Source organism: Halictus rubicundus, chromosome 6, assembly GCF_050948215.1.
Source record: "Halictus rubicundus isolate RS-2024b chromosome 6, iyHalRubi1_principal, whole genome shotgun sequence".
NCBI classification, from domain to species: domain Eukaryota; kingdom Metazoa; phylum Arthropoda; class Insecta; order Hymenoptera; family Halictidae; genus Halictus; species Halictus rubicundus.
In genome coordinates, this window is record NC_135154.1 from 5,886,411 (window position 1) to 5,901,793 (window position 15,383).

Here is a 15,383-nt window from a genome sequence, read left to right on the forward strand (position 1 = left end):
CCTTTTTTTTTTCCCTTTCCGGCGACGTCAATTTGCAAAAAGCAGGACAAATTTTCCACGAGACTCTTCCCCGTTTACGTGGAAAGTTCTTCCGCGACATTTTCAATTACGATACTCTGCAGTTTGTTCGAATGTTAGCAAATATTTCAATTTGCGGGAGGAAGATTTTTCCAATCGATTGAACCGCGACACAGCACAATGATCGATCAAAGTAAGAGTCTGATGGTTGTCGCTTCGAAGCGAACGGTGCTGGTTGAAACGTTCGAGTCGACGGATTTACAATCGCATAAATTTCCTTGGTCTCGATCCAAGTTTTCGTGCCCTTCTAAAATTTGGGATCCCGGGGGTTCGAATTGTTCGACGCTACGGCCATTGCTGCCGGGAAAAGGCGATAATACCAACACGAACTAAAATCCGTTACGTCGAGAAAACAGAAAACTTAATCCTCGGTTTCTGACCCGGGTCGGGGCCCGGGTCCCGGACCCATTCCCGGTCCCACTCCCGCTCTCGGTCGAATTGTACGAATTCTTTTTACCGTCGCATCGCGTTTTGTCCACCGCTATGCCTAATAAACCATTTTCCTAACGAAACAAACTGTAACGTCGCAACGAACGAGACAACCGTTTCGAAAGTTATCGTTTGTAAACGACGAAGGAGTTGAGAAATGGCTTCACGAATGACATTACGCTTCAATGGAATGTTACTTATGCGGAAGTAACGATAATTAAATGTAGATCACGACCCTGGAAGATATCCACTTGAACGCGGAAATATCGTGATATTGCCAGCAACAAAAGATTGTAAAAGAAATCGTATAAACCGTAAAAAGACGACAGCAGAATTTACTGTTCAAATCGACGCGCAGCCGAAAATGTTCGACAAACAGCGATGGAACAAAAGCGGTCGACAAATGCTGTCGTTTTATAGTGATAACGAAACAAGTCAGGTAAACTGGTTGTGTAGGCCGTAGAGTGTAGCGGCGCGGCTGCGCGACAATAAACTTATTGTTAGCTACAACAAAATGGGAATCGCGGTGAACCAAGTACCTAGTGATTTTTCGAGTCAAGTATGTAATCCGCTTTGGGCGAGGAATGTTAACCGGATTAATTAAAATTTCAATATTACAGGATATTACCAATGATAAAATAATTTTCTATGCGATACCGAAATATCCTGTACCTACCTGTGACATACACAAAGTCGAACTCGAGATTGAACGAGATTCGTGGTCGATACGAGTAGATTAGGTACTTAAGTACACGTACGTATAGTAAAGGGATGAGACGCGATAAAGCTATTGTTAGATCGCTCGGTCGTATCTATGCACTATGTGTACACGTATACGGTGCGCAGCGCAAACAATCATTTCACTCGCTAATTCGAACCGACCATATTTTTTCGACTTGTCCAAGCAGATATGAAAACGAGAAGGGGTTGCAAATTGGTAGAAAATCAAACTTTATTGACGCCTATAAAAATGGCTCGCTATTCCGCGCTCGACGACGATAAACGGTTGATTTACCATGCAGTTGTTGCGATGAAGTTCCCATTTACGAACTTTACTGGAATCGACTGTTCTTGTTGTTGCGACGTGTAAAAAAGAAATTAAGCAGTGACATAATTGAGCTTGCTCGGGAGGACCCGTGGGGGAGTGACATTTGCGTCAATGGGTTCTTTACGCAGATTACCGAGTAATCGTTGAGAATACAATTAGACAACGACAGTTGTTTGTCGCGGTGACTCGTCGCTTTGAATTGAAAGGAAAACGTGGACGCTACGCAGAAATAAAGTCTCCCGTATCCTAATTGATGGAGAACAAAAGTGTTTGGACAAGTGAATATTCTGATGGTTAAACGACTGTCTTTCGATACGAAAATATCAACTTAGAATCGCTATAGTCTACAAAGCAAGATTCGTTTGATCGAATTTGTTGCTAGAACTGCTCTGTTCGGACAACGGATTATCCGAATAATGGAAGTTGCGGATATCAATGTACAGAAAACATTAGTACATGTATAAGCGTGTGTATGTATATTTTGTTGACGGTCGAACGATACAGTGCAAAAAGATCGTGGGAGATAATAACGACGAGAAGCGATTCTTTATCTTCTCCGTTCGTTTTTTGTTCCCTCGTCTTTTTGCACATTCAAGAACCATCGTTGCGTAAACCGACGGACATTAATTGACGAACATCTTCGTTTCTTCGCCGAGTCCGACTTTAATGATCGGCACCGTAAAAATGTTTTCTATTTTCATTTTTTTATAGTACTATAAACACGTCGCTGATGAAAGCGTTCGCTCGAAGCGCGAACATGCGCGAGTGTGCGAGTGTGCGAGCGAGTGCGCGCGCTCGATCTCGTCGGGCGCGTTGCAGTTTATGTATTTATTTATGCACGTGTTTAAACCGAACCATGGATCGCGAAAATGATCCACCGAGACGGATCGAGAGAAAATGTGAATGGGTAATTTCAAATTGACTGTATCGAATGTATCGATCGATAAAACGCAAAGACAGATATAGGTAGATAGATAAACGAAAGTGCAGATAAGTGAAAAGAGGTTTTGATAATCGAAACAGGATCAAAACCGACAACACGAGTCTTTCTTGGAGCTCGCATTGGGAAACGCGAGAGCGTTTGCGCCGAAAGAGTCGGTTATCCGGAATTCCTGGAAGAACATTTAGTTATACAGCAGCTCCGCGGCAGTGAATCGCAACCACTTGATTATGGTACCTGCGGGAAGCATGATAGCACGTCAGGGCACCGCAACGTCTCGTAACTTTACATAAAATTAGTACCTAAAAGCCCTTTGTCTTCATGGAGCTCGTGAAATAAGCACGGTCAGACTGACATGGTCTGTGTTAGCTGCGATTATGATACGAGACGCGACGAGCCGATTATGCCGCGCCGTTCAACCTTAATTCCGATCAACTACCACATATAGGATTGTAGAATATTAACGATTCTCGACGATCGTTCGACAGATCCGTTCACGTGTAATAGGATTTATCTAGGGATAATTAGGTTGATCCCTACAAACGACAACAAGCAAATATTGAAACAATAAATTCGGAGGGTCGGACTGCGACAAAGACACGAAAGTAAAACAATTTGCGCCACAAAAGCATCAAGGCCGGTCGAGTGCTTACCTATTTGTCCAAACAGAAATTTAACCGAAACAAACAATCTATTGTCGCCCAAGCACAGGGATTACCGACCCGAATGAATGGTGATGATTATAAGGTCGTGCAAGTACCTAAATGTTTCGTTTCGGAAATTTATTGCATCGGATAGAATCGAATCAGAGTTCTTTGAATCGATCACATATTCAATAATGAAAGCTAATCGATGCAATCGCGACTTATTCTCCTGAAAATTTATCGACACGTTATGCCCGAAAATGTTCGAATTTCTTGATAAAACGCAAACGGTTGTACGTACAATCGCGAATATCGTAAAAATGATTGAAACGGGAGAGCACGAAAGTTTGTTGATTTCGAGAAATTTTGCAAGTAGCGACAATGGATTAGCAACGTGCCTTCATACTGTGAATACAGGGAGGTACATACATAGAAAAAACGAAACTCGGTAAAATGGCCAACAGAAAATTGTGAAAGCTACGCGGTCGGAGTAAAAGATTAAGACCCTTTATCCCCTTATACCAGGTCAGCTTAGTTCGCCACGTTTCCGTTCATTTACAGGGTCTGTCCCGTGCACGGGGACGCTTTCAAACCGCATTTAAACAATATTAATTTTATTGCATGGTAATTCGCAACCGTCGAAAAGACCGGCGTACTTTAGACTCCCGTTTGCACGGTCTTCTCGGCCTGCTCGAACTATTCGGGGTTTGCACAGTCTACAGGTAAGGCTTCAACATTTTATGACCGATGTTGCCTGCGCACTCTGCCCGAAACAGAAAAAAATGTTTTGTGTAGAAACCTCCGAGGCGACGAGACGTGACGAGACGGGACAAGACGAGACGAGACGGGACGAGACGAGACGGGACGAGACGAGACGAGACGAGACGAGACGAAAGGAGACGCGACGCGACGTGATCCGTCGTACCGTGCCATGCCATACCGTGTTACGGCCGATGTCATTCGACCGTTTTAGTGTACTCTCCTAAAGTTATTAAGCTGAAAGCGAAACAACTAAGTACACTTTATTCGATGAACAAAACAGCGAACGACTCCCCGATAATCCCTTGCGCGAATCCTGCATTCTGTAGATACATACTCCGGTTGATCACCGGCATCCGCCCGCAATATCTGCTTTCGAAAGCAAACGAAGACAAGTACCCGCGAGCTTGCAAAAATATTGCGTTACGATTTTCTTCGCATTTATAACGATTACAACTTGTTTGCCGTTTATAATTTCCTAGGAGAAATTGTAAAGTTCTTTCGTTTGTATCGCCCCATATATTAGAAACCTTCATCACCGATGAAACTCGTCGTATACCAAGTAAATATTAATATAAAAGTAGTCATAATTTTGCTCGAATATTTTCTGGAAGGAATAGCAGTTTTCTGATAATTCGTTGAAATTGCATAGTCGAAGAATGGGAATGGTCGGCGAATCTTGTCCGAACCGTTGACCATTCGAAGACCATACTTTGTCCGGACCATACTTTTTATCCCACGGATAAAACTCATAGGATCTTTTTTGTGACAGCTGACTTAATCGAGTTTATTGTAGGCTCGAACGCAAAAATTTGCGTAATAAGGAGCTATGACGGTTCAGTGCCGAAACCGAAGCACGAGCAGGAGCAACGAATCAAGGTAATCTTAACTCTTAACTCCTAACTTCAAAGGCAACATCCTCGCGGTCCGATCTGATCCAAAGTTCTTACAGCGGGACCGTCCCCTCTGATTTATATCGACGTTTCGTGTCACGAGTCACGAGTATGATTGTAAATATACGGGACGAGTCATAATATCGGGTTGATCGTCTTTAAACTGCAAATGAAGGAAGGCGCGCGGTCATTGGAGAACTCGCCATCTCGCTCCGCCTGCGAAGACACAGACGTCCCAACATCTTTTGATCCTTTTTCTGGGGGCACCAATGCAACGTCACGGGAATTTCCGCGATGGGCAGTCCTATGCCACAGCCAGTCCCCGGGACAACCGGTTCGACCACTCTAACAACGGAATTGAGAAGCGTCTGTGGTCCATGCTCCGTGATCCATGATCCGTGACCCATGATCCGTGGGACCATAACCGAAGGATCATCGCGATAACGAGAAATCAACAGATTTCAAGATGGCAGTCGAATCTTCGTCTGTCTCATCACCTACCACATCGAAATACTCGATCGAAAATTTTCCCATTTCACTGTAGAATTGCCAAAACATCGAAACGACCCATTTCTGTTCCTACAATTTCAATTTGAACAGATTTGTTCTTGTTTTACCATGATCTGTTGAAACGTGACATACCTGAAGAGTGCCTTTGCGGGAATTCATTCGATAGGTTCATTGAGTCAAGACCAATTATCGTGATCTATGTACGTTCGATATTTCTAAGGTTCATGCGTTAAATACGATAATTCGATTCCTATCTGTACATTACCGGATGAAATCCTTTTTTCTCTATTCTTGGCAGTTGTAAATTATACGATTAACGAGATCCTACAATGTTCGCACGAAAAGTAGACCTAAAAGTACAGCTTGCAATAGAATCATACGTTACAATTCGCTTCGCGATTTGAAAAATTGTCATATTTCAAAAGTGATTTCGTTTACTTGTATTTTTCGTGACAACTTTGGGTATATCTTGTATATCCGATCGCTAAAAGATTAAAAGAAAAAGAAAAAACCACTTTGACATCGTGTCTTCTGTGACAAAAATTTCTTGAAATAATACGAAAAAGATGTTTGTGTAATTTTTAATAGAAGCTATAGTAGCGCCATCTCGAGTAGAAACACGATTGAACTCGTTCTTCGATGCCTATGTTGGTAACAATGCGAGTGTTGCGTTGCTTCGTGCATTTTCTGCCTAGATTGTTAGGTGGCAGTAAATTATACTTCTATGCAGAGAAACATGATTGTTTTTAAACAAATTCATCGACAGGACCAGGACAAGACTTCATACAGTTGTACAGATCCTGAGCGTCATTGCATCGCGAATTGTCGCAAATGGCATAACAACTGAACTAACAGCACACGTTTGCATGAAGCCTTCTTCAAATTACATAAATATTGACGAAGAAAACCACTCGAAACTATTTCTATTCGTCGCGAGTCGGTTCGAAAAAATTTAAAATACAAAAGAACAACGATTGAATCGAATGTCTCCTTCCCAAGTTGATGATAGCTTTTATTAGTATTCGCATGAATTTTGTTTGTTAAGTAGACAAATCTGTATATAACTATATAACTAAGTAGATAGATACTTGATGTACATATTATCTGCAAGAGTGGTAAAATTTTATCTTTGAGTATTCCATAATGAAAATACTAAGTAGTAATATTAAGCAGTAAGTGGGAAAACATCCTTGAAATGATTTCACTGAGGACATACAACAAATTCCTTAAACTAAGTTTCGCATTCGTAAATGTTCATTCAAACTTGTCAGAAGTGAGTATACATAACCTATTCGTTAGAAAATATTTGGTCTCAACCTTTGACTGTGTAACAAAAATATTAATATCCAAATACCACACACACCTTAGTAGCAGTATCAACGATGACAACGACAAAAGTTTTCAATACAAGTTATTCAAACTATACGAAAAGTTTGAGAAAAGTGAAGTTAACGAGAAAAATCTAAAGCTTGTCATCGAATATTTGGAAAGCAGTAAGCAGGATTTATCAGCAGGTTTAAGTGTAATGTTGCTCGAGTGTTGTGGAAATGTAATGTACAATGTTGACTTGAAAAAGCGTCAATGCTTGTGCGAGCGTGTCTGGAATCTTTTAAAACAGAAAAATGTTGTGACGATAGATCACTATCATGCTTTATTACAAACGTACATCGATAATGCTTATTTCATTGATCCAGACAAGTTTTTACAAGAGATGACTGTTACACCAGACTATAATACGCATTGTCTCCTGTTGAAATTATTATCGGTCACAGATACTACTGCATCGGTGATCGATTATCTATCGCGTATGAAAAAGAAAGGATTTATTTTTGATGAAGAAGTTTACCGTGCATTGATATATTCGTATTCTGTACACGGAGATATAAAGAGTATCGAACAAGTCATAGATTCTATGCAAAAGGAAAATATAGAACTGTCTGATACAACTCGTACACAAATAATATATGCTTTGGCTAAACTAAACGATATCCAGAGTTTGATTGAAACTCTGAAAACTAAGGATGTACCTCTGTCGGATATTATGAAGCTCGTTAAATTTCTTAGCTTAGAAAAAAATGGAGAACATATATCTGATGTTTTAACGTGTGTAAAACCACTGACCGAACACAAAAAGGATGTTCTTGCTTCGATCGTGCAACTAGTACACAACAAACGTTATTCGGATGCCTATAAAATCATTACCGAGATTCCTATAATCGAGGAGAAAGTGAACAGCATTAAAAAGCGTCTTGCATTTTGCTTTGTCAAAGAAATGATAGATTCTAACGCAGATAACAAGGTTTTGTTAGAATTTCTAGTCAACTTGACGATTAATCACCATATCCCCGAAATCTGGAGAAAAGCTGTTCAACATGCTGTACGAACGAATAAGGAAACACTAACGTTAAACCTATTGACAGAAATGAAGGCAAACGGCATTGTTGTTCAATCTCATTACTATTGGCCTTTACTTGTAAGTACACATAAACATGGGGATGAAAGCGACATGTATTCGATTCTTAGACACATGATGGGACTGAATGTTGAATTGGATTTCAACACGCTCTTGAATTACGTGATCCCGCATATCGATACAAGCGATCCTGTTACTACAGTTAAAGAAATGTTTGACAATGGGATACCAACGGCTTATGTGGTGCCACCTCTCATGAGATTCTTGTTAGACTCCTATAGGGTACAGGAAAGCTTGACCGTGTGTAAGAAATTTAAGAAAAAGATTGATTGCCAACTTGTGTTGAATTCTCTAATCTTGAATTATAAAAAATCGAAAGACATTGACATGTCCATACGACTTTTGTTCGAATTATCGTACAATGGCCATGGTTTTGCTGGAACATTTTTAAGGAAATTCGTGGATGAACCCGAGTTCGGACAAAATGATATAGGTAGTTTGATCAAATTTTTAACTGCCACAAAGCAGATGCAAGCAGTTATGTCTGTCCTAGACATAAAGTATGTAGAAGAGAAAGTTTTTAAGTTGAAATTATCAGATTACGATATGGAATGTATATCGGGTTTATTGGTAAACGTAACTGCGAATGTCGATACGGATAATTACAACAGCGGAATTTCCATTCATCCTAGTTACATGAATATGGATCAATTAAAAGTACATTTGCACATGCTTAAAGCTAAAGGATTGAATACCAGAGGTTGTATACGAAAATTATTTATGGCCTCGTGTAACGCGAACAATACCGAACAAGTGAATGAACTTGTAAAAGAAATAAAAGTGAATAATATAGGATGGTCGCCCGGAATGAAAGTGACATTATTCAATTTTTATACGAAAAATGCAATGGTCGTGGAATCATTAACTGAATTACAAGAAATACAATCCATGTTTCCGAACTTTCGAATTGATAATTTTAAGATTATAGATTTCGTTACATTACTGGTGAAAGAGAAGAAAGTAGATGAAGCTCTGAACGTGATAAAAAACTACACCAATGTTAGTCATAAAACGAAGGTGCATACAAACTGCTTGAAATTATTAAACACACTAGCAAAATATAGTAATTTTAGTTACGTAAAACAAATGGCAAAATTTTTAGTCCAGAACGGTTATTGTAAAAACGATGACGTTTTCCTCACGTGTCTACTCAGAATTTGTATGCTAAAAAACAACATCGAAGTCACTATAAATGAATTTAAAAGCTGTGTCAAAAAATACAATAAAACTCCTGCAAAACAGGAAATATTAACACAACTAATTAAGGAAACGTTAAATTCGCCCACAGAATACAATCGTTTATTAGACGATATGTATCATCTGTTAGTAAATGTTCACGGAAAAGAAATAGCAGTAGTGAATGTAGCAATATCATTGGTAGAATGCGGTCAGATAGAACGATTGCGAAACTTACTCAAGGTATTATATTCGGCTGCTATGTATATTTAATTGTTGAAATTCCTACTGTACTCTATACGTAGTTCAAACATCTTGTCTTTTTTAGAATAATTGCTTGACTAGTGAAGCGTTACTAGAAGAGTTTAAATATCTTCCAGAAGACGATATTGTCAAAACTTGTGTGACAATGTTGGAAATAGGTGGAGAAATACTGAAAACGAATTTAGAACCTGTATGTAATTTAACTCTGTCTGTATATAGTGAGTAATTGTTATTATGTTATCAATGTATAACAAATTCTTGATTAACCGTCAAACTAATAACTTTTATAACTTTTATATGTAGCTAAACGAGGGGCGACTACATCTGCTGCAAAACTACGAAAACAGATGATAGAAAAAGGCGTGCAACCTAGTCTAAAATTTGAAGCAGCCTTTACTAGTTTAATGAACAAATATAAACTTCCATTTTGAAACAGAAAAATCTAGAAAACTGCAACGAATGCGTAAATTAATAAATAAGTTTTAAATTTTCTTTCAACATAGTGTTATAATTCGCCATTAAATTAAAAGTATCTTCTTTCACTGGACCATAATTAGCCCGTTCTCTTTGTTTGCAAATAAAATCTTTAATTCTTTTATGTTCTTCCATCAACTTTTCTATAGTGTTTTCTAACAAATCAATCTGAATGTATATTTCATTGTTTCCTAATCGAAGTTTTATCTCGTCGTATTCGGATTGAAGCGATTTTCGTTCTTGCACATTTTTCGATCGTTGCTTCTTTAATTGTTCACATTCCTCTATTAACTGTTCTTGTTTAGTCGATAATTTTGACTTTAAATTATTTATATCCTCTAGGACCGTTAGTTTGCTTTCCTTCTTATTTATTTTTTCATTGAGATCAGAAAATTCTACTTGAAGTCTCTGTTCCAACAAGTCTATTTTACTCAAAATTTGCTTCAGCCTTAGATTCTCCCGTGTTAGTCCTTCGTAATTTTGATCGTTGTCGACGCATTCGTCATCGTTGCCGGAAATGATACTGTGTAACATAGCCATTTCATTGCCGTCTACAATATCTATATCGGTGTTCAACATATTCGAAATATTTTCCAAATAATCGACCACTTTCTCTTCTAATTTATATAATTTCGTAGTTTCGTCTTGTTTATGTTGTTCGAAAGTAGACATAAATTGTTCCATAATTTCTTCTTTTTTACGAAGCTCCTTGTATTTGATTTGTTTCTCGGATTGAGTATCCTCTATATCAGCTTCCAATTGTTCAAGTTCGTGTTCCGCCTCTTCGATCGCTTTTTTCCTTTCGCTTAATTGGGCTTCGGCGGCCGCGATATCCATATTATCTTGCTTAATTTTCTGCAATAACTTTTCTTTTTCCTCTTCCGGAGATATTCTACGTTTTTCTTCTTCCCGTAATTTTCCTCTTTTCTCTTCTATCTCTATAATTTGAAGCTGCAACTTTACCGCTTCTTGTTTCAAAGGAGACAATGCTATTTCTTCCTCCAAAAAACTTTGTTCTTTAGACAACGTATCCAACTCTTGTTGCATTTTATTTATTGCTTCTTGTAAGCTTGCTTTTTCCTCCAACAGTTCAGTATATTTTTCTTTGGTGTTCGAGTTCATGCTCTCTACAAGCCTGTCTCTCCTCTTTTTCTCGTTTTCCAACTGTTTTTCCAACTTGTTTAGCTGTTGCTCCAACCGCTTCCTCTCCTCGAACATATTTTCGATTCTTGTTAAACTTTCTTCGTTCTTTGCGGCGAGTTCTTCGGTTTCTTGTTCCACAATTTCTTTCCCAATGTCCGATGTCATTTTATCCACCACAATGTTATAGTCTGCCAACTGTCCCTGCAACATTATCAATTCTGTAGCTAAATCTTTGGCTCTTTTATCGTAATGCAGATAGGTGGCACTCTCTTTGTTCTGATCTTCGATGTCTTTCATAAGAGTAACAATTTCTTGATTCAATTCCCTTATTTTCAATTGCAAAATACTGCTGTAGTACCTCTTGTCTTGAATTTGCCTACAAAGAAAAGCATGTACATTAGAAAACAAAAGATTCTAGACTACCAATATCGTCGACTATCGCGGCAAGTCGATTGTAAGATATATTTTGATCGATTAGTAAATTTACCTCATCATGGACAATCCTCTGCCTGTTCCTGGTCTGATGCCGGCTACTCCGTGCTGAGTAATCGGTCTATCCATAATATTGATATTTGTTTGTCCAAGCATAGCAACTCCGCTGTTTGAATAAGTCGAATTACCGGAACTTGTAGCTAGCCGGGAGCTGTTAACCTGCATTTGGTTAAATAAAAGAGAAGTCGACGGTGGTCTTGCCAGGACATTCTGCCCAGGCGTAGATGGTCGCGTGCTTCCAGAACCGGTATAATATTCCCCTAACTCGTGTCTAGTTGCTCTGCGAGATCTGTCAAACTTATTCTGCAGTACGGACACACCTGTCGATGGTCTCTGCATCGCGCGTGCAATTCGTCTCTGTATTTACACCTGTTTCTAGTTTTATCCGTTTATGTGTCAAAGATACAAACTCACGATTGCTCTAGTCGATTCCTCGCGTTCTTCTATGGAACAGCGAGTGTTTGCCAATTTTGTTTTACATCGCGTTACCATGGCGAAGTTGTACATTGCAAAAATAGAAATCTCTACACCAGTCAGTGGTCTTCAAACCACTGTGAACCACTGGTTTCGCGGGACTCTGTGCAGTTCTGCCGCAGAACTTCTGCGCAACTTCTCCATAAAATACGAAAAATTCAAAATATTCAGCATGGCTAAATCATAATCATTTCTTTTATTTCCACGGATATCACTATCTGCTATTGTATGGTAAAATTGTATTTATGATTCGAAAATTCAGAAATACATAGATTAGATGCCGAATATTAACCCTTTCAACTCGAAGCCATTTTAACTCTGAAACGAAACATTTCTTCCGACCTAGAACATTTCCCTTCTATATATATTTTTTCATGCTATACATACGAAAATGGTGCAATTTACTCGTAGAGTACTGAAATGTTTAGTCATTTTTTAAATACAAACAAATTTAATAATGTAAAAAATATTTGGAATAATATGCTTGTTCTAACAGTAAATATCGGGAAAAATTGAAGTAAATCTTCCTGTAGGGTGGGAAGAGGTATTTTATTTAAGTTTCGATGCGTAATAAAGATAAAGTGATGCGTAAACACCACAATGTGCCGTGAAAGACAAAGCGCCGTGTTGTGTAATTCGAAGAGCGTACGTGCGAGAAAGAGAGAGAGAACGAGCGCGAAGAGTGTGCGTGCGAGAGAGAAAGAAAAGAGCGCGAAGAGTGTGCGTGCGAGACAGAGAGAGCACGAGTGTGCGAGAGTGAGAGAAAAGAGCGCGAAGAGTGTGCGTGCGAGAGGAAGTGAATTCGAAGAAGATTGAAAGAAGAATATGGAAAGGGATGACGGAATATTTTTAATGTGTATTCATTTTTTATTTCAATTGAATTTATTTTTAAATTCTTACAATTAGTATAATTGTAATATAATTTAATATAATTTAAAATATATAATTTAATTTAAAAAGTCAATTTAATTTAAAATATGATTTAATATAATTTAAAATTAGCACTAAAAAGTGCTGTTTGGAGCACTGAAAAGTGCTGTTTGGTGCTTTTTTTTTTTTATTTTTGTCATTTTCAGTGGAGGGAGGTTAAATGCATTACGCACAACTTCTCGGGGCCATTCCAACCCCGAGAAAGTGTGGGACTCCCCAAGCGATCGCCCCCCGTTTCAGAGGGGCGATGTGACAGCGAGGGTTTACCCACTAAAACTCCTCCCTCCACTTGCGCCCCCGGTTACTCCGCCTGCTCCCAGGGATTGATATACCTGGCCGCACTGCCCGACGGCTTCTTGTGCCGGACCCTTTCCTTGCGAGCTTTCAGGAATCTTGAAATTCGAGGCGAGTGGGCCTTGAGAAAGCTCTGCTTTCGCAAACTGCATCTGCAACATTATTTAAGAAAGATTATTTACACGGTCATATTAAGCTTATTAAGTTAATGTATTAAGCAATAAATAATTCTTACCGAAAAGGGCCCGCACAATTTTTGTGGGACACAATGGTTGGCAACTGTCCGTGCCAAACCACGTGTATGAGGGTAAGAGGCTGTCTGCGACAGCCTCTCTAAAAGAGAGACACTAGTGCCTCTTTTAGATTATACCCTCCAACATGGGCAAAAAAGTCAACCTAAAAAATAATAAGTGATATCATTAATATATATACTCACACGTGTGTGCGCATATAGCAATGGAATAAATGCATACACTTACCACATTATTATACTCCTGTTCGGAGCAGTTTTCAAAGTTGTCTACATCTTCCCTCGTTCGAAGAGGTAGACATTCCGGCTTTTTCCCATAATTGCGAGGTTGCTCCCTTTTGCTTAATATTCTAGAAAGAAGAAGTAAATTTTGTTAAATATTGCCATCATACTGTAATTTCAATTTCTTAAATTACATACTGATCCATTTTCTTTTCCAGCAGGTCCAGCTTTCTCACGAGGTGCTCGTTTTGTGACATCAGTTGCTCGTTTTGCGACATCAGTTGCTCAAATTGGGATCTTGTGATTGTTACGGGGGTCTGTGGTGTTATAGGACGTGGTGTTATAGGACTTGGTGGTAAATAGGACGTGGAGGAAGAGGACAAATCTATTGGTGAGGAGGTTGGTGGTGGTATAGGAGGAGGATTGAGCAACGATGTCGACGTTGCTCCATGACTTTCCGGCGAATCGGCCTCCAGAAGTCGCCGGAGCTCCTCATCGGAGTCACGGGCACTCGTTAATGGAAAGGGGCGTTTCCGTCGCCGAGGCTCCCCATCCGACGAGGTGGTCTTATACCTCTTTCGTTTCTGAATCGTCCTCTCTGATCGACGCTTTGGAATCTGAAAAACACATGAAAAATAATATAATGATATACCGATAATACATACAATATTTTAGATTAATTATATGATACAGGAGACTGAAACTTACCTGTTCCATTGCCCCAATTGTTGCCTACGAAATTCGCTTCTCGAAATAATCTTCCTTATGGACCAGTTTTCCCAGCTGGCCTTGAACAATCGATAGTACCGCTATAACGGCCGCTAGAAGAAGCTAAATAGTAACATTTTCGTCCAATATGGGGAGCTGGGTGCACTTTCCACATTCAGTGTCGAGTGACATTTTCCGAGTATCCTCTCTGATTCGGCGGCATGAACCCTGTCAAAGAGGCGATCTGAGCACGCGTGGTCGACATCGTAAACAACGGCGCTGCCGTAGCTTCGTTCGAACAGCCGTGCCGCGGCACACTCACACACCGCCAGGTCGACGTGTACGTGTACCTACGACAATAGCAAGGGTCCGGGATGCCGCGAATCATTCCTCGATAATGCAAAGATGGGGCTTATCAGTAGTCAAAAGCGCTAGATAAAAGATAAATCTAGAGCGCTCGCCATCAAACAGGTCCTACTCTTGCATTTTCGAGCAACACTTTGCATTATTCGGTCGCATGATGCCTGCCGTAGCTTCGTTCGAACAGCCGTGCCTCGGCACACTCACACACCGCCAGGTCGGCGTGTACGTGTACCTACGAGAATCGCAAGGGTCCGGGATGCCGCGATTCATTGCTCGATAATGCAAAATGGCAGAGTTGGGCAAAATATTTATCTAAATAAAAATTTCGAATAACTAGTAAAAGATAAAAAAAATTTTTATTCCTTGTTCGAATGTTCGAGTAAAGAAAGTATCTTTATTTGATGTGTATCGAATAATTTTATTCGACGAGAATTTATCCGAGGGGTTTTCCTGATGAAAATAAGGTCAAATTCGAGTGTAATCGAACAAGTTTCACTGATACGTAATGTTACGATAAAAATTACAATCTCATTAAAGACACTCCAAATGATGTCGTGTTTGCACTCGTTTTGATCGGAACAAGCTCTACAACTCATTCGTCTTAACAATATTGTTCTGATTAAAAACATAAAAGCATAAATTGCCAATAATGCTCGATTCTCCACTTACAGACAACATCGGTGGAGACTGATTTTGACATTTTGCGGTAACGTTTGAGAAATGACTTACGAATCCTATTTTAATTTGTATTGAAATTGTACGATGAAAAGGTTGAGCCGACAAAGTTTGATAACCACTGCTCCAAGCAGTAATTCTCGA

At 39.4% G+C, this 15,383-nt stretch overlaps 3 protein-coding genes across 3 annotated transcripts; 1 reads left to right on the forward strand and 2 right to left on the reverse strand.

Annotated features, from left to right (window-relative positions):
- Nucleotides 1-6,135: 6,135 nt before the first annotated feature.
- Nucleotides 6,136-9,712, forward strand: LOC143355085 (leucine-rich PPR motif-containing protein, mitochondrial-like). The gene is made up of 3 exons (XM_076789579.1): nucleotides 6,136-9,193; nucleotides 9,279-9,432; nucleotides 9,518-9,712. The coding sequence occupies exons 1-3, from the start codon at nucleotides 6,497-6,499 to the stop codon at nucleotides 9,643-9,645; spliced, it is 2,979 nt and encodes a 992-aa protein (XP_076645694.1). The 5' UTR covers nucleotides 6,136-6,496; the 3' UTR covers nucleotides 9,646-9,712.
- Nucleotides 9,683-12,053, reverse strand: LOC143355086 (intraflagellar transport protein 74 homolog). The gene is made up of 2 exons (XM_076789580.1): nucleotides 11,319-12,053; nucleotides 9,683-11,207 (listed from the first exon to the last, which is right to left on the reverse strand). The coding sequence occupies exons 1-2, from the start codon at nucleotides 11,660-11,662 to the stop codon at nucleotides 9,683-9,685; spliced, it is 1,869 nt and encodes a 622-aa protein (XP_076645695.1). The 5' UTR covers nucleotides 11,663-12,053.
- Nucleotides 12,054-12,660: 607 nt separating this feature from the next.
- LOC143354897 (uncharacterized) lies at nucleotides 12,661-14,273 on the reverse strand. Its single transcript, XM_076789264.1, has 5 exons — nucleotides 14,202-14,273; nucleotides 13,692-14,110; nucleotides 13,501-13,621; nucleotides 13,257-13,417; nucleotides 12,661-13,173 (listed from the first exon to the last, which is right to left on the reverse strand). Exons 1-4 carry the CDS (start codon nucleotides 14,208-14,210, stop codon nucleotides 13,355-13,357), a joined length of 612 nt encoding a protein of 203 aa, XP_076645379.1. The 5' UTR covers nucleotides 14,211-14,273; the 3' UTR covers nucleotides 12,661-13,173; nucleotides 13,257-13,354.
- Nucleotides 14,274-15,383: the final 1,110 nt, after the last annotated feature.